Source organism: Acartia tonsa, chromosome 13 (assembly GCF_053477335.1).
Source record: "Acartia tonsa isolate MP-2025a chromosome 13, ASM5347733v1, whole genome shotgun sequence".
Classification (NCBI taxonomy): Eukaryota; Metazoa; Arthropoda; class Copepoda; order Calanoida; family Acartiidae; genus Acartia; species Acartia tonsa.
In genome coordinates this window covers 25,580,931-25,605,412 of record NC_137272.1, presented here as the reverse complement: position 1 = coordinate 25,605,412, position 24,482 = coordinate 25,580,931, and the positions used below count along the sequence as shown (strand labels likewise).

Here is a 24,482-nt window from a genome sequence, read left to right as displayed (position 1 = left end):
GTTGGGTTCCAAACTAGTAGTGTTAAGATTTTCAATCCTAAGTTTTTATCTTTAGAAGGGGTAATATGTTTTTAATTATTTGGGATGTGCATCAATTATCGTATCCTTTTAGATCCCATATATAAAATGTATAGAAAATCTGTAAGGAAAATTTGCTTAAAAATAAATGTTTGTAATGGTGCACTAATAAACCATATCAGAGAGAAGCACAGGCTTTGCATAACAAAGAATTTAGGGAGAGGGAGGAACATAGCACATCGAGAAAAACTGTTCCCTTCAAATGAAACAGGATTCAATAATTGCTTTACATTTTTAATTTTCACTGGCGGAAAAGATGGAGATATTCAGTCTTTGTTTTGGTAATATATTCCTGTCCAGCCATGCAAATTTACATAGCTATATAACATTTTGATTGTAAGATTTTATCATAAATTCTGTACTTTGCAGGGTTAGATGTTTCTATTATTTTTTTTTATTTTTTTACAAAGCAGTAGTAGGTACCATTTTAACATGATACAGTTTGTCTCGAAATCTACACATCCAAATAACAAAATTAGTGCCCTAAACGATAAAGCCGAATGTTTTAATCATTTTTAATGCTGCGTTACTTATTTTGAACATTCTCGTTCATGTTTGTATACAGAATATAAAAATAGCGACAACATTAATAAGCAGCGCAACAAAAGAAAATATTGGAAGGAACAAACAGACAAAGTGTGTTATACAGCAAATGTTCAGTTGATAAAGAAATTGAGAAAATCATGAAACCTTTAAAAAAAAAGGTTTTATGACAGACAGGCGGACAAAACAAAGTTTAGACTATATGCGCGTATGTCAAAGGAATTTTCAATGAAAATTTCAGCTTTTTATTTTTAATAGCCCCAGAGAAAATTAAGCTACCCAATAGCGTTTGGGAAAGACAAAGTGAATTATAGAGTAGCTTCACTACTACATAGATATATTTGTCTATCTTTTATGTGAACATATTATGTACATTAGTGCTAACCTTGACAGTAGAAGAGTCAGGGATCTTAAGGGATAAGACAATAGACGTCAATATTATTTACATCCTTAATGATTATAGACAAAATAACCGCTTCTGTAGATTAATTGGTTGAAAAGTTTGGACACTATTAGTTTGGAGCAATTAGGTCAATAAAGTACACAAAGTTTTTGAGCCCATTAATAACTTAACACAATGAAAATAATTTGGGTTTACAATACAATGTCCCCTCCCTCCATGAAAAAAGTACATAAAAGTACATACAGACACACTGCATTATATTGTGTAGCTACTTTTTATTATTGTTTGTCTGTGTGTCTGTTTTTTATTGGTCCCGGGAAGGTTTTAGCTACTTAGAGGGGTATGAGAGTTTTTCAAAACAGTTTATTTTGTTATATTAGAGAATGCTTAACTATCCTTTGTAGAATTAAAGTTTAGTGTATCGTTTTTGACTTCTATGAAAAGACATTGGCTTTAAAATAGTTAAGCCACTGAAAAATATAATGGGGTTGGGGGGGGGGGGGTGATGTTTAGAATGGATGGGAGTAAAAAGAAACATGTATGTATATGTGTTTATCCTTGGGAAAAATGGTCAATAAATATTCACTGTCTTTTCATGTATAGTATTTTGAATGGATAATAGAATTATTGAATAGGCTACTTTGTAATCTACGAACATATCTATAATACAAAGTAGAATGCTGTCTGTCCGTCTGAAGCTTAAGATCTCGGTAACCACTGAACCGATTGGATTCTACTCTTCAGGGTAAATACCTACTGGTCCTATGGTGGTTTTAGGCTATTTTCTTAGGGGGGGTGGGACACCCCCAACCCCCCCAGAAGATTTCCTTGGTCCTTTTTTTTTGCAGAAGATTTCACTGATCCTTTTTTTTTGCATAAGATTTTCTTGGTCCTTTTTATTTTTGCTGAAGATTTCCCTGGTCCTTGTACGAATTTCACCTTAATTTCTTTTGATCACCTCTTGGGGCAAAGCCCCTAGAGGCTAGGGGTAAAAATATATAGTGACAGACTTAAACGGAATATTATCTTAATAGTAAATGCCAACAAAATTTTAAAACCTTTAGATATTTGTATTACTTATTGAGTATCAGACCCACTCATTTAAAATAAATAAACGGTTAACGTTAAAAAGACGATTAACAATCATGGGGTGTCGTTACGGACCTACGGACACTTAAAATGTAGAAAAGCCTCGCGTTCAAAAATTGGACAATAGATTAAGTAATGGTCACTTAATAAGTGTAGTAATCTATTCTGATATACTCTTTGGCATAATGTATAGAGGCATATGATAACTATACATACATATTGGGCTAAAACGCAAGACATTTTATGATACAAAATATATGGATAAAGTAACATGATTACAAATTTTTTAATATAAAGCTGTGAAAAGTAGGTAAATCTTATTCTTCAAGTTTATCTATTGCAAACAACCAACTCTTTGATTGCACGCTGTTTCAGTTAAGATTTATGGAACAATAATAAGTTGTGCGGATACTAGCAAATGCCATTCCATCTTTAAGAATGTCATTCAAACTTTAAGAAATACAAGCGGCTACACTCCTAGCATCTAAGCACGCTTTTTTTGAAGGGGGAGGGAGTGGGCAGGAAAAAAGACCAAAATCATCCCAGGCGCTCTAAAAATGCAAAACATATTCTGTTGAGTGGTTAAGATCTTAAAGGTCAAAACAACCAAAACTTTTTATAATAGAAAGATATTATTTTGTTAAAATACTTTATCCATATGTAATATGTTATTAAATCCAATATATTGTTGGTATAACCATGCATATTTTTTATCCTTGACATTGGACAGAATACATGCATTGTTGGCACTAAAGCAAACCATGTATATTTTTAGTAGCGAAGCTACTCTATAATTTGAAATGTCCGTCTGTCCGTCTGTCCGTCTTAGTTTGGGGGAAACGTGATTTTCTCGGCTCCTATAAAAGATAAAAGGCTGAAATTTTTGGACAACATTCCCATTATCAAGGAGCACAATTAACTATAAAACATCAATGGCGATAGGACCGCTTTTTAGCAGGTTTTAGGCTATTTTTGTATTTTTCACATTTTTCTCCATATCTTTGGTGTTTATGGTCCGATTTCCAAAATTTTTTCAGCTATAGAATCAAAACTAATTTCCTGTCGTTTCAAGAAAACAACTATGACGGTCAGACTGCCTTTAAGCAGGTTTTAGGCTATTTTTGTATTTTTGCACATTTTTCTTCATACCTTTGGTGTCTATGGCCCAATTTCCAAAGTTTTTCAGTTATAGATATCAAAATTAAATTTCCTTTCTTTTCGAGAACACATCAATGGTGGTCAGACTGCCTTTTTGCAGGTTTTTGGCTATTTTTATATTTTTCACATTTTTCATCATATCTTTGGTGTTAATGGTCCGTTTTTTTTATTTTTGTAGTTAAAAATATCAAAATTAAATTTCCCGTTGTTCTGAGCATCCAGTATGTAATTTACTTTGACCGTCAGTCTGTTAGTCATAGTACTGAAATATAAATAAGTATTAAGAAATTAAAAACAAATGTTGAAAAGGTTTCGTGATTTTTTCCTAATATACATGCTTTTGTCAACTAATATCTAAATTCTTATTTAATTGTTTATGCTTCGCTACTTATGGATGTTGTCATCCTTGTTTCTTTAAGATCACTTGAACGTCTGAATAAGACGGTAACATGTAATTTGACACATGTGTAAGTAATGTGTGTGTCAAATAAGATCTCTGAAATCTTAACTTTGTACAATAAAACAATAAATAAAACTTTCAATTTTCCTTTACAAAAGACTAGCTACTCTAAATAATCAAATATAAAGATCTAAGATAATAATAATGAATAAAAAGCTCTTTTTTCTCCTACTATAGAAATGATCTAAAATATGTGGAAAAAAGTATTCTACATATGTATGTACGTAATATTCTATATTACCATACAAATTAAGAAAGTTTGGTATAATAATCCCTCGAAATTAGCAGTGGACCATAAAACATACCCATTCCCGTAATTATACCATTAAAATTTATAGTGGCTACGCCTCTAGAGGCATTTGAGGTGGGTGGGGGTTGGGGAAAGATGACATTATCTCCAATTTCCATTTAACTTCAAAAGAAAAATTTAGGGGGGGGGGTCATTTTTTTTCTGGGTGCATTTTCTCTTCTGAGGGTGGCGGTACCCGCTCCCAAAATAGTAGTAAACATTCCCAGGACTTACAAGAAGCTATTAGAGAGATCCTTGGGTACAGACAGATAGACAGACAGAAACACAGACATCTTGTATAGTTTTATATAAGGATAGATATTTGTTATTACTCAAACGCTATCTTTAAGTCTAAAATACACTAATTAAGAAGCAAGTTATTTGAACGTCTAAATGCTTTAGTGTTACTTTCTATCTCAGAAACCTCTGAATGTCTTTGTTTAAAAATAGTCCTGTCCCCTATTCTTCAATTTCATTTATACATATTTTTAATGCTTTACTGCCATTAAAAAATCTTCCTAACAAAATGAATAAATATTAAACTTACTCTACTTCACTTGAGTTAAGAAAAAAATCCTCAACCATAAAGTTTTTCGATCCATAGAGAAGGCCAGGGTAAAGGGATATTTGATGGAAAAATATTTACATGGGTGAAATTATTCGTTTTTTGTAGCTAGTAAATATTATTAGGGGCACTTTAATTTAGCCACCATTGTATACTCCCTCACTGACAAGAATAGGTCAATGAAAAAAAATATCATTACTAACATATGTCTTTTTTGCAAGTAAATATTTATCTTTCATTTCCCTATCTCTGTATCCTAAACTAGCGGCAAAGTAGGTTTTTATAAATAATCAGCTTAACTTTTTGTACCACGTGCTTTTACAAAATAGCAAAAAAGATGTGCATTAATGAAAAAATTTGTGCCTATAACTTCTTCGCAATTCTAGTTTCTAATACCTTAAAATATTTCCATACATTTGTTATTATTAACAATAACTGCAAAATAATGCATACGATATAAACCTTGCTATTGTTAGAAACAATCTGAACACATTGTAAAAACATAAACTTTTTCAGACTCAAGTAGACACTCAATAAAGTCTCTTCTATGCGCTAATTAAGCGGTACAGACAGACATACAGACAAACAGAGTATAAACATTCACAACAGACATACAATACATGGTAAGACATAATTTAGACATAAAAAAAATACTAATTTTTGGAACTTAATCTTAATTTAGGGTAAACGGACATAATTTTAGCCCAAAAAGAGACTAATAGACTGACAGAAAGACAAAAAATCCCCAAGCGAATAAGTATCTATGAGGAACTTTAATAATTCATTTGATTTTCACAGATTTTTAAAAAATTTATTTTGAGGATTTTTAAATGATTTTACGTCCTAAACAAGATTCTTTAAGTACAGATAGATTAATCTTAATCGAACTTAATGTTTGTGACATATATTTAATTATCAATTAATTTTAGTTTAAATTACTAAGTAATAACTGATGTTCTAACATTATTTAAAGTTTTTTCATAGTTTCTAAAATTAATCCTAGTCAAATAGGTATAAGTTTTGTCTTTAAAAGTTTAAAATTATGACAATAAGTTTATTCAAGAGATTAACACCATTCCTTCTATCATATAAAGTAGAAACGTTTTTTTGGTCTGTATCTTTAAAACTACTAAACCGACTGAGTTCTTCAATTTAGGGAAGCTTTACATACATCTTGTAATAGTTTTAAGCTATTTGTCTGCTAATCCATACCCCTTCAAATACAGAGCTCTTGAATAACAGACCTATTAGAAGTCTTAAAACTTACAGAGCACCTTTGCTCCTAAAAATATGACTCACCCTCTATCCAAAAGATTTTTGGTGATGGCAAAGTTTTCTTTGATGTCCTTGAGCTGAGACAGGCTACAGCAAAGGTCAGGCACTGAACCATCCTGAAGTAATAAAGCAGTCAAGTATTAAGGGTTTTTTTGCAAGTAAGAATCTCGTTAACTGATGAACCTATAATATGTTTCTCCTTTACATCGAAGCTTCTTATGGGTCTAGGGAAGGTTTATAACCATTTGGAGCTAGGGTATTTCCATCCTCTCAAGAGAAATTGCTCCTAGAAAAAAAATACACATCCTCCCAAGACGCAAGTTTACTATAATGAAGAAGATTCAGGTATCTTTAGAGATAAGACGATGGAAAAAATTGATATACAACCCCATTCCCTAATAATGATTAACAAAATTGCCCCTTCTGTAGATTAAAAGATTAATAAATTAAGGCACTACTTGAAAATAATACGTGATTATTAAACGCTGGGTACCAGTATAATTTACCGTTCAAGGTCCTCTCTTCCATTACCTTCCCTTATAGTATATTAAAGAGGAGTTACCTACGCTACCAAAGGTAATTTAAACCTACCTCTGGTACTAGATGCGGACAAATGTCCCTCAGGATTGCGATAGACTCAGAATTGGCGGTTTTTGGCGGCCCGTCGTACGCGCAGTTTAGCGTGTGCTTCGTGTCTGAAAAAAAGAAAATTAAATTAATGTGTTGTTTGTCTGTCTGTCTATCTGTGTGTAAAATTACTTAAGTAAAGGTTTAAAAGCAATCCTCCTATTATATAGAGTAGTTGTTAGGGTGTTTTGTCTGAAGCTTAAGATCTCAATAACTACTGAACCGATTTATTTCTCTTTTTTTGGCAAGCTTCACTTACCTCCTGTACCTAATGGTTTTAAATAATTTTTTTAAGATTTGAATCTTGGGATAGCATTAAGCTATTTTTCTAGCTCCTCCCTCTTCGAATACAGAGCCCCTAGATGCAAGGGGCTTAGACGCTAGTAAAATAATACAATACATGAAAGGAACCTTCCAAAAAAGGTTACCTATATATTATCATATTCATACCTAATGAAAGCAAAAAAATTAAATAAACAATAAAAATAGAAAATTAGGTTATATACAAAAATTACATTAGATAAGAAAAATATTTGTTAATATTTGCAACTAATATTAACATAATGATAAGTAGTTGATTTTTTATTATTGTTTTTACATTACAGACAATATAATACACATTTACCTACACACTTTTTAATTAAGAAATGGTAATTTTTAAAAATCCGCTGTTTTATATAATTTTAGCTCATCTGTTTTAATTTACTAATAGCTGGTAACTTAACCGTTTACTTTTATTTTGCAGTAATTATCAAAAAATCGTTGTTATACATAAACATTAGTTCGGATGATTAATACATTATATCATGAAATAAATGATAGCATTTATAAGTCAATGATTCATAAGTATGAAAAGGTTTAGCTACCCTATAAATAGGGTCAGTCAATCTGTACGTCAGTCTATAGCAAAGATGATATTTCCTCAGCTGCTATGAATGAAATTGGTCTGAATTTTTGTGTAAATTCTACTAGCCAAGTAGCTTTTTAAGCTTTGTGCATTCAACATTTGGCATTTGGCTGTTTTTCTTATTCCATTTTCTAGAGCTAATGACCTATTCTAAAGATTCCTTAAAACACTCTTTTTTTGTTATTAATAACAGTTGACAAAACAATCAGTTTTTGTTAAAGTTTTTATTATGCATAAAGTTTAAGTAACATGATAACAAAATGCTTCTCAGTTTTCTTTATAGAAAAACTCTTTGTATATAGATATTAGGTATCAAAGTACGAGATAGGTCTGTATTTAAAAAAATATACTTTTATGTAAATGTAAAAAAAAACCAGAAATTCTTGATAATCACGTCTAGTTAACTGTTGCTTAAGATACCTTATACTGCAAGAAGACAATGCTTTATATTGGTTTGAGAAAGGAATTTATTTTACTTTTCAAATAATAATATTTGTTGGTTTAAGGTATACATTCAAAGGTCTAAACAATGATTTAAAGATGTTTTTTTTTCAGGGAAGCTTTATACAATTCTTAGAGGAAGGGATTAAAGTAAATTCTAAGAATCAAGAACATTTTTTCGACATGTTAAACTGAAGGTATGTACTGTTTTAGTCAGACTATCATAGATTTCAGTTCCAAAGCTACTCTATAACTTTCTTGTGTTTTATAGATAAATTGATTAACACACCCAATGATGATAAACAAGACTACTTACCCTTTCTGTAGATTAAAATTATTGATTAAAAGTTTAAACACTAGGTAAATTAAATAAAATTACCCAAAGTTTTAGAGCAAACAAAAATAATATAACGTGGTGTAAGACTTTGGATACTTGTGTCCTAACAGTCATATACCTTCAAATTCTTTACCTTTCTTCTTTAAAATACGTATACAGTCTATTAAAAATGATGTTATCTTATGGACATAATTATCCTTGTTTAGCAGACAGCAAAAATTAACGAATTGGTGTGAATATTGAATAAACAAAATGAAAAGAAAAGTCTAGACAATCAAAATGGAAATAAAAAATCTTCCAGTTAATTCAGTTTTGGAACAAGGATGACAACATTTACAAAAGTGAAGCTTAAAGACCTGTTCATTTAGATAGTATGCTAGGGTAAATTATTTGAACCAAAGCCAACCATTATTTGGAATCACTTACATAAAAAGTTTTGACTGTAATCAATGTCTCTTGCATATGATCTTATTAATAAGTTGGGCACATTTTGGTGGATAAAGAGGTAGAAAATTACAAGGGGCGGAGTTAAACCTCCACCAGCACAAGTCGTGTGAAACTCTCGATCGTAGCCCTATAGATGGTTTTATAAACTAGATTTAACATGAATCTGTATTAAAACTTAATTGTAGGTATGAAATGTTGCTATGTTTTTTTTTTATGTAAAAAACGTACTATGAGTCATAAACTTGTTTGAATTAATTATTAGCTGGAATAGAAATAGTTTTGAAATAATTTAGAGCATGTATTGTTCAAATACAGTGGCGTGCACGGCGCTTTGCAAGGGGTTAAAAACTTGAGAGGGGAAAACGGAAGAGTGAAATAAGAACAGATCTTCATATATAATAAAAAAGAAAGAGAAAAAATCTATAAAAAGTTATAAAAAAAAACTATGTATAAGATAAGTTAAAGTATCTATGTCTCATAGGTACAGGGAACAATCATCAAAATTTTATTTGTCTATCTCAAATAACAACAGATAAAATCACAGTTTACCTATAACGTCACGGACGGGCAGAAGAGAAGAATCTTTCACATTTTAAGATTAAAAAAATTATTTGGAATTCCAAAAACAGGTTTTAAGTTTAGACAAACATAACATAAAACAAATCTCCCTCCATGGTATAATTACCAGGAAGTTCTTATCTACGAATTAATATGATAATATTTTTACTAGAATTAGTAATAGTAACATATTTATAGACAGAGATATGTCACTCGAAAACAAACTAATTTGCCTTTAAGTGTTACCAATAAAAAAAACTAAGGCTGTTTTCAAATATGATTATTTTTCTTTTTTTTTCGCCTTAAATCAACCAAATATACATCTACCACTGCCATATTTACATTACAATTTACATCTACTTTTTTTTAAAAGTGTAAAAATAAATCTAGTAGGTAAAATATTTATAAGCTTAAAAATCTATAAAGCCATCACGCTAGTTAATAATACGATGTTAAAACATATTTTTTATCCAAGTGTTATTTACCTGAAAATAACAGAACAAAAAGTACTTTTCATCTCATGTATGGTTAAAAAAATGTTATACAATACAGCATAGAATATAAAAAAATCTACCAAAACATTTGACATTCTCACAAATTTTAATGATTTTATAGCTGTTTCCTCAAAACGTTGCGTTAAGTGACAATTTAACTAGTAAGAAAAGTTTTTGATTAGATTGTTAAATTTTCACAAAGCTGTTTGATGGAGTGCTATCTTGTTCATTTAACAATGACAAGTATGTCATTGTCCATAACACGCTAATATAAACATTTCAAGAATTTCAAGTCAAGATAAATACTCAAGGTTCTTATGGGATAAGACACAATGAACGATGTATTGATGTACATTCCCTATGATGTTAAACAAAATTACTCTTTAAGAAGATTAAAATTATTTGTTTAAGAGTTTGGATACTGTTAGTTTGGACCAACGAAACATAATAGTACCCCGAGTTTTTAGCTATCGAATGAGGAAACCTCGTTTATTGTACATTTTTCAGGTGAATGTCCCCTGCCTCTACGAAAATTACCTGAAGGGGGATAATCTGGATCTCTGCCGCATTTGTCATACCACACACAATGACCGTCCTTCCCGTACAGGTCATACGAACTAAAATAAAAGTTATATGAAAGAATTAATATTATTGATGTCATTTAAGTAGATACTAAATGTTTGATGTGTGTACTGTTTAAAGTTCATATATAGAAGTAATATTCGTACATTAGGATGTTAAGAAACTAATGTTTGTGGTATTAAATCACACCTTATAAGTTCAACATCAAAGGCTACTCAATAATACCTAACTCGGGTATGGCAAGTGTTCAACTTTAATCCACCCTAATGAATAGAACCTAACGGTAATGCTTAGGCTAAATTCAATTAAGTCAAAACCAGATGGACAAATAGGTGAAAAGCCTTATAATTTTCAAGTTTATATTTGTGTGCGAAACTAGAATTAAGAAGATTGATATTAGCTAGATTGATAGACAGAAGGATAAATTGATAGACAAGTGTACATTTTATCAGTTGAAGTAGGTAGGAAAATATTTAATTGATGTCAATGAATATTAGCAAGAGAAAAGTATTATGAAATACAAATGCTACAATAAAAATAGAAAAAGTATTTTAAGGGAAAATCTTTTGTTATTTGTACATTGAAATTTTCATGGGATAAGCAAATTAATCTTGCTCCCAAATTAGATCTCCATTTATTTTGAAACCAGGACTTAAGGATTCGACTTAAAATCTAAATTCAAATACTTTTATTTCATCTTTGTTTTTTGGAATAATTCTCCTTCAACTTATGTAATTTTTCTCCAATTATTTGATAAAATTTTCTATTTATCTTGAATTCAGGAATGGACAGACAAAATATACATAAAGTATCTTGCTTAAACAAAGATTTAAGTTTAAGTTTTAGCACCTTCTAATAGGTTTTATGGTAGAAAGAAAGGTTTGTAGACTACAAAACATAAAAATTCTCTAAAAAATGTTGATTTGAATTTATCCACACTTTTTTATTTATTAGATAAGAGTAAAGTGGGACACCTGTCATACTTAGAGCATGATTTTGTAATAGGTTATTCCTAAAATTAAAAAATTACAATATCCAATCATAGTATATCAATCTTTTAAAAGTTTTATGCTTTGTTATGGTTATATCTCATCTCAATAAATAGGAATATTGACTACGTCTAACACAAGAACAAAATATTATTTACCTGAAAGCTAAGCTGGAGGTGATTGGAAGCAGAACCAATAAGTTGGACCATCCCATGACGGAGAACGACCGGGTCATTCCTTTTGTGCATAACAAAATAATATGAGAAGTAAGGCAGTGAATAGGATTATTTAAGATTAAGATTTAAGAGTTGAAAAATAAATATTTTCCTTTGCGACGTAAAGTTAGGGAAAAAATGTACTAGGTATTTAAATCGACAATATAACCTTTTTGGTCTTAAACATCAAATATTTAAAGGATAGACATGGGTTTATCCATATTTTTACAAATATACAGTAGACGTAGTTCAGTTTGGTTAGTTCAAAATTCTTATTTTTAGATTAGGTTAAAGATATGTCAAACTTCCTTTTTTTTCTTTCTTTGAGACCATGACCAAAATCTCACGGACTGCAAAGCTTGCATGACCTTTGTCTCTAAACATTCATAGACAGGAAATAAGACAAGAACCTACCTAATGTCTATAGAATGAGTTTGATCTGAACAGTGAACATATATTATAATTTCTGTTTCTCACATTTTAATGTCATTAATTTTCTGTAATAAAAACATGTAACAATATACCTATGGGCTTCTTTTAAAAACTCAAACATGAAGATAATAAATTCACTGAGTGAAAAAGTCTGATACTTATCAATTATTAATTGAAATATATCTCGGTGAACATGGCACCCTCTTCAGACTAAATGACATAAATTATAATAATTTAATTTGCATGTACAAAGCAATGTTGATGATCATTTTTTATAACCTTGAAATAAGAATAAATATCCTAAACATTTCCTAGGTATAAAAATGCTAATAGTAATATTACTGCATGTCATTGTAAGGTTAATTTGCCAGTTTCAAAAATATAAAATATTCAGAAATAGCCTATCCTTTTAGGTTAAGTTTTGAGGAAAACTTTATAAATACGTATCTGAGGTTTTATGGTATTCTTTTAACTCCCTAACTCCTAAATATCAGCTGACGTGAAATAATAAGAATCACGTCCTTCTTGGTCTGTATAAAGGTTTAATGCAATATTTACTTTTTCAAAGTTGTACTTTCAAGGGAAGCTCATTATTGCTTTTTGTGTAATCAATGACACGCAGAATGTGGCTTTAAACCATCTTTAGGATGTTTACAATTAAATTTGCTAAGTAGGTAGGTACTTATTTATTTTTAATTCATCCAAATCGTTTGGCCGGTTTGATAATAAAATAATTAATGCACTTTTAAAATAATTTGTTTTATCAACATACAATTTCAAAATATATAAATAATGAATAAAAACTTATCAAAAAATCACTATTTATAAAATTCGCTTTTAACTAGGTACTTTTATCACTTTTTCTTTAAATTTTTGATCAAATTTTTTATTCGAGAACATGTATAGGAGTTTATAATGTTCTTTGAGTTAATAAAACAAGTTTTATCACAGAATAAAAATGTGTTTTACAGTCCATTGAATAATCACATAATTTTTTAATAGCTAAACTAGGTAGGTAGCTACAATTTTGTTTTCAAATTTTCACTTATGTACCTAATCATTCATAGTTTTGACTTATTTAATGTTTATGGTCTCAATATAAATAACTTTTTATGACTTAATCATCACAAAATATTTTCATTAAAGAAGGCATTAAAGTGCATGTCACAATTAAAACATCCATGTTTTTTTAAAAGTTTAAAGTAAGAAGTTTTGTGTATACTAAGCTGTAGAGTAATATTATATAGAAGAAGAGACACAATATTTACGTCACACCCCGCTCATGAACGACCCCCCCCCCCCCCCCCAACCCTATATGATTCCCTTTTATTACCTAAGCCCCACTTCCCTGCAGTTTTCTTGGGCCCAGTTTCAATTCTTTGATGTTTAGATTTAATTTGAATACCAAAAAAAACTAGCGATGATAAATAATTTACCCTGAACCTTGACCCCTAATACTGCTTTTCAGTAATCCCTACATAAAAGTCATGCACAGGATGTGTCTCTGTGTACGTTTGTAGCGATCAAATGATGACCACTTTAAAGGTGATACACTTCTTTATTGTGGGCCTGGCTAAAAGTTTTAGTTTTTTTTTGGGGGGGGGGGGGGCGGAGTACTTACCTCGCTATATCTAGAGAAATCGTCACTAGAAAAAATACCACCACACAACAATTTTCACAATTTTTTAGTTTCTATGTAAATATTAAGAGAAGAAAATCAAAAGATTATAGCAACTAATTTTTTCTACATAACATATTAATTGTTTCTCAATGATCTTTAAACAACATAAAATTTAAGAAATAGTACATTATAAAAATATTCAAATATAAAAACATAAAAAAGTATTATGAAATGAAACTAAACTTTTTTCCACCACTCCCCAATTTATTATACATTACTCCAAAGCCGTACAAAAACCTCCTTTATGCACTTTTAGAGAAAAAAGGAGATATATGGAGGGGAAAGACAATTGTAAGGCCTCTTTACAGAAAAGGTGGGCCTATAAGGTGTGGGAGAGAGAAAAAAAAAGAGAGGGAGATAAAGAGAGAAAATTTGGAGGCATGCGCACTTTTTTTGCTAACTTTCTTCTAGATAAAACTGCTTTCTTCTTAAAACATGAAAAAGACACTTTTTATAAACAAAAACATTAAAAAATATTAAAACTCTTAACTCTACGCTTCAATTATTTAATTAGGGCTCTAAACTTCGCTCACTTTTGAGCAGCCAAGTGGAAAAATACAAATAAATTTTATAAAACGTAAATATTCCATATTTTGCACCACAGCAGACAGGAATTTTAGTGTTGCCAGAGTTTAGCTAAAAGTACGCCCATTAAGAAAAGTAATATGGAAAAAGACAATTTCACTGTCTATTTTTTAACATTTAGTTCAAAATTAAGATACCTATAAAATTTAAAATATTTTTCATAGTTATTAGATACTAAATATGTGAAAACAAACTTATAAGGAATGTGATGTAAAAAGTCCTCAGAAAAGACATTCAGACAACATATTTAAAAACATTCCCCTTTTGAGCCTAAAGAACGAGCCTTTCTCCCCAAGGAATGTATGGTTTCTGACCATTTATTTATTGACAAATACCCCCATAGTATTTCCATCAGTATTTCATTGGCAAATTAAAGTCTCTTGCGCATAATAGGGATTTTTTTTGTATTCTAAACCAATTAGAATAATATTAAGTTATTTCCCTTACATTTTATATTGCTCACTCGTTTAATTTGAAATTAAAGTTGCAGTAATAAAATTTATGGAAAAGAAAAGGAAAATTTAGGGAGAGAAATTTTAGTAGATTTAAATGTCGTCGTTCTGGTAAAAGTATTTTACTACTTTTACGCATGCTCAAATTGTCTGCTAAATTTTCTAATGTACACATAAGAAGTAATTGCGCAAGCGCAAGTTTACTTGACGTGTATGCAATACATGGTCCCCAAATTTAAAATCATTTGTAACTAATTATGTTAAATCCGTATTTTCAATTTATTTGATGTTTTTAATTATAATTCAAAGAATTTCAGAAATAAACAGAGAGAAATATTTATTTTCTATAAAATAAAAGATATATTTTTTAGCGTATTCATTAACGTTAAAAGGCAAAATTAAGCCCTGTTTTTAAGCCATTTTAGAGTTGGTAACCTTTTCAATTTAGTTCTTGACTTGATTTCTGCTAGGGAGGACCTTTCTAAAAGTTTTGTTAAAATTTCTCTGATTTATGTTAATTTTAGCCTAAAGTATATGATAATTATAAATAATATTTTATTAATATAATATTTCAGTATTATTTAATCAATAATTACTAGTGATTTCGTTATTAAATTGAAGAAAACAAGGCTTAAAGCCGGCCTAAAAATTCATGCATTTCTACTGCCTGTGTTATGCCTTCTATCTACAACCAAAAGGCCTTATAGGCAGCTTTTCCTTCTACCTCCTAATTTTAGTTACTTTCATGATTTTATGGATTTAACTTAATATATTTATATAAATATATCTAAAAAGTGTTTTTAAAAATTATAAGTTATTTATTTTAAAATGAAGTAATTTTGAACTGACTGCATTGAATAGATTTTACCTATATATTGTAAATAACAAAATTAAGATTAGAAGCCTAAATTTTAATTTAGCAAATAAATAGGTGTTCTTGGGAATGGTAATAATAAAGTAATTAATCAATCTATATCCTTTCTTTCGTGTATTTCTGATGTAAATGATAACTTTAAAACCACCAAAGGCAGGATTTCACACAGATAGAAGTTTTAAGCCATATAGGTTTAAAAATTAATCCCTGTTAGGCCGTTCTTTTTAATTTTTCTTAGTATTTTTTATGAATTGATACTAACTTTCAATTTTAGATCAAAACCATGGAGTGATTTATAGTGATAAAAGTTAAAAATATTGTGAATCGCATATTAGCCCTCAAGAGCTTCGGCCTTAAACGGCGATAAAGAGGCGGTTAAAAGTTATTTTGTATATTTAACAAGGAAGAAAAAAGCAAAGTAGTCCAAAATGTTGCGGTGTCGGCGGCAAACTTGCAAGATCATAATTGCCACGTCGCTCATTTGGTGCGTTCTTGACATACTATTGTTAATGAGCTACAGTGATTGCAGTAACGGCGTTGGTTTTGGCTGTTCAGGGAACGGCGGTGGCAGTGGTAGCAGCCATAATGCCGCCGTCGGCGGTAAAAAAGGCGCCTTGCAGGCCCTCAGACAAATAAGGAGAGTTATGCATACATACAAATAAATATTTGGTGTTTTAATAGTTTAAAAATCTGAAATAAAAACGGTAACCTTTCATTAGTCTATTTTAATAACAAAATATACCTATTGTATTCTGATATAATAATATATTAAGAAGAGAGTATTTAAAATTCTTGTGAGATAAGGTCATGATGTATGTGAATGAAAGATTACAAACATTATCTGCTATATTGTATAGATAAGTCTGTAATATTCCGTTTTAAAGTCAAAATAGGAATCTTTTTCTTTAATTCTTTATTTTCAGTTACACATAATATAAGTAGTAAATTTCAAAACTGCAGAAAAGATACGTTGTTAGAAAATGCATTCATAGAAAGACAAAGTCAATTAAAATCTTGGGATGAATGTGAATTAGATATGATTTTATTAAAATCAAACCAAAAACTTTATAAATTAATACATAGTAGTGTATAAAACCCATTTTTTATCCTCAAAACATCATTTTATCATTTATTACTATTAATTTTCATTTGTAAAATTTGTCAAAAATAGCTTTATAATCCACAATTTACACTTTCCCAATTTTGAGTAAAGCTATATTTACATTGAGGAAGTCTTTTGGGCGAAAGGAAAAATTTACCCTTTTAAATAAAAAAAAATAAAAATAACATCTCTAGGAGTTTCATTCCTTTTGGCTAAGGTTGAAGTCTAGTATTTTTTATAAATATATTTTTGTATTGAATTTTGAGATTGTATTTCCCTAATCTCCCTGATTTTTTTTGTCCTACTTTGGGCCAAATGCAGAAATATCTTTGTAGAAGATTTTCAATCTAAAGTTTTTTTTGGTAGAGAGATTCTATTTGCTTTTCATTAAGCGCTGCCGCCCTATTCCTTCCAAATCTTAATTATTTTATTCTAGAATGGGCAAATATTTAATTTTTTTTCTACCACTGAGAAAGGAAAACTAGATTGCCTCCCAACCTTAAAAAAGTGAAAAATATTTCTCTAAAAATGGTTTATTTTTTTGGTTGATTACAAATACAACTAGCTTCTAATAGATTAAGATGTACTAGAACAGTAAAAGTTTAAAAGTTTATTTTTATTTACTTCTGGAAAGGTTGGAGGCAATAATGTAGCTTTAAGACTGTTTTGTCTAACAGATTTTCCGACTGTCAAAATTAATCTATAGTTCGACCAAATATCCTCCTATTACAAAGTAGTAAGTAAGAGTAGGTATTTTTGTCTGAATCTTAAGATCTATTTAACTATTGAACCGATTGGGTTCTCTATTTTAAGTATGCTTCACATAGGTCCTATGATGGTTTTAGACTATTCTATTTTCAGATTTAAGTCTTAGGATGGTTTAAAGCTATTTTCTTGGCCCTTTGCCCTTCGAATACAAAGCCCCTAGATGCTACGGGCGAAGTCACAAGCATTTAATTTTATCAAACATTAGATATACTAATTTAATAAGGAGTATTTCTAATTTTTCTCTTTAAAAGATGAAGCAAAATTGTCTAATTCAAAGATTACTTTCATGATAATATTAAGAAAGGTTCAGACAAGTATGAATAATTGAAATTAAATTCAGACATTCAATTGTAAGAGAAAAACAAGTATTATGTTCGCGATTTTAATTTCTGAAAGGTCAGGGGCCATTAGGGATGAGACAATGGACGATAACTTTATATACATACCCAATGATGATACACAAATTTACCTCTTCTTTAGATTGAAATTGTTTATTAAAAAGTTTGGACACCAACCAATCAGTATATTATCAAAGTTCCCAAAGTTTTTGAGTTTTTTAATTGTGATTGGTTGGTTCTAAACTAGTAAGGAGGAAACATTTCAACCATTAGTATTAATCCACAGAGAAGGGGTAATTTTGTTTGTAATCATAGGTGATGTACAAAAAATCGTCCGTTGTATTATCCTTTAACATCCCTGGGAAAGACTGATTTATCTTTCATTAATCTATCCCTGAAAACCCTATTTAAAATGTCATATATTAACAGAGATTGAATTTCACTTTCTTGACAACATTAAAAATGTTTCACGTTGGCAATAAAATATTTAGAATTACACCTGAACATTTTTAAACATTAATTGAATTAAAATTATTTTTTGACATTTCAATTTTGGTGGCGACGTTTCGTTTTCATTTGTTGTCAGTAGCGCAGCTACTCTTTAAACATTATGTAGGCCTAAGAAAATCTTAATCTATTCAAGACATATAGTTGTAAATTCTATTAAATGTCACCGAAATTTTTTAAAAGTTCTATCATTGTTTTTCTATACCTGGTGTAATTTTTTTGTTATTGCTGCGTTATTTTTGAATAAAAGTGTCCTAGTAATATTGAAGAATTAGAATCTAACTTCTAAAATATTTTATTTATCAACCAAGAATGATTTTGTTCAGTAATATACAGCAAAACTAATATTAAAACGAAAGGAAGCCAAGTATTAGCAAAACTCTAAGAGTAAATAATTTATAATAAATACACTAACATCTTTTAATACCATTTAGAGTTGCCGCGACACTTTAAATTAGGAAATACACTTAATTTTGATATTTTAAGAGGATTAAATTGTAATCTTAAATTATTTTAATTCTTTTGCTTCTTATCTTTTGAAATGCTTTTCAATTACACTAAAAGTTTATTTTAATAATATATTTAACTTCAATTTAATTTATTTGATAGATATTACTTTAATATACTAAAAACTAACAATATAAATATTATGTAAAAATAGTCGTAAAATCAAATGTCATATTTGGACTGTCAGACTTTCTGGAAGAGTTAGAGTTCAACTTATAAAACAAAATATGCATCTTTTATCTTCAAATATGTAAATAACATTTAAAAAGATGCATATTTTGTTTTATAATTTGACTTCTAACTCTTCAAAGAATTTTTATTCAATTTTACCTGTCCAGAGACAACCTGGAGGCCAAATCCAATTTTTTTAGAAATGGGAAAAATACATCCCAAAAATAAACTTTTTTGTGAAATAACCTATCCTCTCACACCAAAGACAAAGCCTATAATCACAGTTTACAAAAAAGTGTCAGAACTGCTGCCCCCCTTATTATAGAGTTTAAGTAAACTTCTAAATTATTGTTTTAAGTATCTTCATTCAAGTAGTAACATTTTTAGAACAATTATAATATTCCTAAATAACTGTCAAAACACTACTCTACAGACGCATGAACTAACACATAATGCAGAAAAGCTTCGCTTGATAAATCTTCTAACCTAACAATGGCATCCAAAAAGAAAAATTGTGTAATGATTGAATGATTTTCTCATCGAATTCAGCGGTTCTAGAGATATTTATTGCAAAGGCTTTACAATAGAATTTTTACGCATGCTAGCCTTATATTTTTCTGTGATTTCACTGATAATGATTCCTTAGAAATTATCTATTATTCAGTAGCCAGAATTTTATTCTGTATGTTTATACTATATAGACAATATTACACAATAGTAAGATAGCAGTTATGCCTTATTTCTCCAAAATTTACCTTTTTGGGCAATGCTGTAAATTTTATAACTAAAGAAAACCACGGTATTTTTAGTATTGTAATTTTTTATACCTATTTAAATTGGTTGTTATATAGTTTTTCTGTTTCTGCTATATGAACGTATTTTAAAGATGTTAAGAAATATATTTATATGTCTTTCTCTACCTTTTTACTGAACAATACTTAATTCTTCTTTTTTCGTCTAAAATCTCGGTTGTTGCTTCTCCACTCGTGTTTTTAATTTTTTGGAAGAACTGAATATCTTTCCTTTTACATAATACCATGTGAAAAATCTCAATAATATTTTTTCATGGCTAATCTGTCAATAAGTCAAACCACGCAGCAGATGAAATATATGTCTTATTATTATAAATAGTAGTAGTTGATTCGCCCCTGGTATCTAGGACTAAGATGGGGGAGTGGGTTATGTATTAGTGAAGGTGGTGTTGCAACCCTCTGCCTTATAGCGTAAAATCTTGCAAGGACCAAAAGAAAACTTCCCTGAAAATTGTGGTATGATCGGGTCTACCTGTCAATGAGATCTTAGCAGACCTATTTATATTTATATAGACGGACAAAAATCTTGTTGCTTCCAAAAATAAAATTATCCTTGTTTCAAGATTTTCTATCCTTTAACATTTTATGCTGTTTTTTTTATTAATGATTTAAAACAAGGACAATTTTGTCTTTATGCAGCACAACAATATCAAGCTAAAAATATTTTGATTTAAAAGAATAGCCAATACGATAATAAAGTAAAGAAATTTATATTAGTTAATAGGTTTTAACTTTGAAAAGTCAACCTTTAACTTTAGCAGTAATAACAATAGTGTGTGTGAGGCTATTTACTAGAAAGAAGCTGTCTCTTATAATCTATTTTTGACCGCCTGACAGACTAACATAATTTCATTGTAGAGTAGCTTCTCAACTAAAATTAAGGGGGGGGGAAGTTTGTACACTTATAGGAAATGAAATTCAGTATCAAAGTTTGGGAGGGACGTGTGGGCTTGTTTTTAAAGTTATCAACCTAATTCTTTTTGTAAAATCTCTTATATGACTGGATGTACACGGAAAACTTTGAAAATTGAATTTTGGTACTTTCCTTCAAGGGGCCAGTGGAGCAAAAGACCCCCCAAAACACTAAAAATATGAGTTCTGAGCTTATTTTTAGAGATATCAACCTAATTTTTTAAATGAAAACTTTTTAAAAATAACTGAACTTAGTAACCATTACACATTTCATTTTGGGACTTTCCTTGTAGGGGCTTGTGAAGCAAGAGACCCCCCAAAACTAAGAACAGGAGTTCTGAGCTTATTTTTGAAGATATCAACCTGATTTTTTTCAAAGAAAACTTTTTTAAAATAACTGAACTAAGTAACTACTACACATTTCATTTTGGGACTTTCCTTGTTGGGGCTTGTGGAGCAAGAGACCCCCCAAAACTAAGAAAAGGAGTTCTGAGCTTATTTTTAGAGATATCAACCTGATTTTTTTTCAAAGAAAACTTTTTAAAAATAACTGAACTTAGTAACCATTACACATTTCATTTTGGGACTTTCCTTCTAGGGGCTTGTGGAGCAAGAGACCCCCAAAAACTAAGTAAAGGAGTTCTGAGCTTATTTTTGAAGATATCAACCTGATTTTTTTTGCAAAGAAAACTTTTTAAGAATAACAGAACTAAGTAACTATTACACATTTCATTTTGGGACTTTCCTTCTAGGGGCTTGTGAAGCAAGAGACCCCCCAAAACTAAGAACAGGAGTTCTGAGCTTATTTTTGAAGATATCAACCTGATTTTTTTAAAGAAAACTTTTTAAAAATAACTGAACTACCTAAGTAACCATTACACATTTCATTTTGGGACTTTTCTTCTAGGGGCTTGTGGAGCAAGAGACCCCCCAAAACTAAGAAAAGGAGTTCTGAGCTTATTTTTGAAGATATCAACCTAATTTTTTTATAGAAAACTTTTATAAAATAACTGATCTAAGTGACCATAACACATTTCATTTTAGAACTTTCTTTTTAGGGGATTGTGGAGCAAGAGACCCCCCAAAACACTGAAAATATGAGTTCTGAGCTTTTTTTTTTTATAGATATCAACCTTATTTTTTCAAAGAAAACTTTTTAAATGTAATTGAACTAAGTACCTAACTGTTACACATTTCATTTTGGGACGCTCCTTCCAGAGGCTTGTGGAGCAAAAGACTCCCCAAAACTAAAAATATTAGTTCTGAGTTTTTTTTTAAAGATATCAACCTGATTTTTTATAAGAAAACTTTTTAAAATAACTGAACTAAGTAACCATTACACACTCTTGATTACCACTACATTATTGATATCTTTAAAAATAAGCTAAGAACTCATATTTTCAGTGTTTTGGAGGTCTTTTGCCCAACCAGCTCCCAGTAGGAAAGACCCAAAATGAAATGTGTAATGGTTACTTAGTCAACCTCAAGAAAACTTTTTTAGACAGAACCGTACTAAGTAACCATCACACATTTCATTTTGGGACTTTCCTCCTAGCAGCTTGTGGAGCAAAAGATCCCCCTAAACACTAAAAATATGAGTTCTGATAATGATTATAAAAAAATATTTGATTGGCATGGTAGAAAAGTACAAAATTATCTGTACAAATGCTTACCTGTATTATCTCTGTAATACAGTTTATTATTCTTTTTTTTTTTACATTTTACAACTCAAATTATGGAATGTTGTGAAAACTAGTAACACGATATCTTCATGTATGTGTGGAGCGAAGGAGATAGCTGACCACTGAACCGATTTGATGCTCCTTGTTTGTTTCAATTAAGAAGTATGAAGTATCTATGAACCTTAATTAAATATCATTACATCATTTAATTGATTAAAAAAGAAATTTAATAGATCTTTTATCGTTTTCATAATGTATCATTAGATGATTTGAAATCGGTTATTTTTAAATTATTTTTTTTAAATACAGCTTCATATAGGTATAAGAAATAATCTTTATTTAAAATATTTTTTTTTTTGGAAGAGTGGTACCTAAATATGGACTAAATTTCGGCCTTAATTCTGTGGAAGCTATGCTAAAAATGGCAAGAATACATTAAGAATGAAAAATAAATCGCCTTGGTAATGACTTCTTATTATTAACCTAATAAATAAAATATGAAGTATTCATTTTTCTTTTCGACACAAATTTTTTGTGGGGAATATTTTTCACGCGGATTTGCTTTTGGTTAATTTCTTTTTGACACGTTTCCCCACGTTTTTTGTCACCTTTTTTTTAAGTAGCGCAGCTACCTGATCATTAGATTGGGTAGGTCCGTCAATTTTTCTTACTGTAGCTTGATTTTATATTTAATAATTAATTTTTTTAAGAATTAGAAGTTAATAGAAACTAACATGTTTGACTTTTTTACCCACTCGACATACACCGTGTTATTTTGGTGAAGTAACAAGTTTATTTTCACACAAACTTTACCCAAATCAAATGATTATAATAGCTGCATGTATAGGTATCCTTGTAAAATATATTGAATAAAGAAAAAATAATTTGTTAAGTGTCAATTTTTCCTTACTTACAAAAAGGGGAGGTAGGTTTTGCTAAAATTCCGTAAGGGTGTGAGTTTTTAAGGCTTAAAAACAGTACTGTACCAGCTCTTCATTCCACCTGGGAACATAAGGCTGCAACAAGGGCTCTCCATCCATTTCTATTCTGTGCCTCTGTCTCTACTTCATCCAAGGTTAGGTTAGCTTTTTGAAGATCAGCTTCTATGGTTCTTCTCCAAGTTCCTTTTGGCTTTCCCCTTTTCCTCTGTCCTTCTGGTACCCATTTAAAGGTTTGTTTAGTAAGCCTTCTATTGTTCATGCGTAATACATGTCCAAGCCAAGAAAGACGTTTTTTCTTTATTTGTAATGACATTGCTTCACTATTTGTTCTTTTGTGTAAATTTTTGTTAGATATTCTCTCAGGCCAATATATTCTACAGATTCGTCGTAGACATGTATTATGAAATGCATCTAGTTTCTTGAAGTTTTGAACATTTTCTCTCCAACATTCAGAACCATACATTAGTATTGATTTAACATTACTATTGTATATTCTAATTTTAGTTCTCTCGCTGTATTTATTGGATTTCCAAACTGGTTTTAAGATAGCAAAAGTTGCACTTGCTTTATTAATTCTTGATTTAATATCTGCTGCTGCGCCCTCTTTTGGGTTTATAATACTACCCAGGTATGTAAATTCTTCAACTACTTCAATTGTATTATTGTCAACAATAATAGGTGCTACAGCATTGTCATTTGATATGTACATGGCTTTAGTTTTGTCAGCATTAATAATCAAACCTGTCTGTTCAGCAAAATTTGATAGTCTGTTGGTTTTGTTTTGTAAATTAGTTATGCAATCTGCAAGAATTGCAAGATCATCAGCAAAATCAAGGTCATCAACATTTGCTGCATGCCATCTAAGACCGTTGCTTCCTTCATTGGTTTGTCTCATTACCCAGTCAATAACAATAAGAAAGAGTATGGGTGAGATAATACACCCTTGTCGAACTCCTGTTTGCACCTCAAACCAATCAGATAATTGTGTATTGAGATCCACACAACACTCAAATTTGTTGTAAAACAATTTTATCAAATTTACAATTTTTGCAGGAATTCCATAGTTTCTGAGAATTCTCCAAATGGCTACTCTACATATAGAGTCAAAAGCCTTTTTGAAATCTACAAAATTGATGAATAAAGGTTTTTGCCATTCTGAAGCTTGTTCTATAATATCTCTTAGAGCAAAAATTTGGTCAATACAACCTCTTGACTTTCTAAATCCAGCTTGTTCTTCTCTTAGTAATAAGTCAATTTCATC

General features: G+C 30.0%; 2 protein-coding genes across 3 annotated transcripts in view; one reads left to right on the top strand and one right to left on the bottom strand.

The window, feature by feature from the left end:
- Positions 1-12,234, bottom strand: part of LOC145334952 (NPC intracellular cholesterol transporter 1-like) — a 73,650-nt gene extending 61,416 nt beyond the window's left edge. For both annotated transcript variants that reach the window (XM_080180590.1, XM_080180591.1), the window contains exons 1-5: positions 11,872-12,234; positions 11,401-11,479; positions 10,209-10,288; positions 6,452-6,555; positions 5,885-5,976 (exon numbers count right to left, since the gene is read on the bottom strand). In XM_080180590.1, the coding sequence (XP_080036716.1) occupies positions 5,885-5,976; positions 6,452-6,555; positions 10,209-10,288; positions 11,401-11,477 (353 nt within the window). In that variant the 5' untranslated portion in view covers positions 11,478-11,479; positions 11,872-12,234. The remainder of the gene's footprint in view (positions 1-5,884; positions 5,977-6,451; positions 6,556-10,208; positions 10,289-11,400; positions 11,480-11,871) is intronic.
- A 3,516-nt stretch (positions 12,235-15,750) lies between these two features.
- Pgant5 (polypeptide N-acetylgalactosaminyltransferase 5) overlaps positions 15,751-24,482 on the top strand; it is a 134,510-nt gene continuing 125,778 nt past the window's right edge. The window contains exon 1 of the mRNA XM_080180589.1: positions 15,751-16,119. Coding sequence (XP_080036715.1) covers positions 15,910-16,119 — 210 coding nt within the window. The 5' untranslated portion in view covers positions 15,751-15,909. The remainder of the gene's footprint in view (positions 16,120-24,482) is intronic.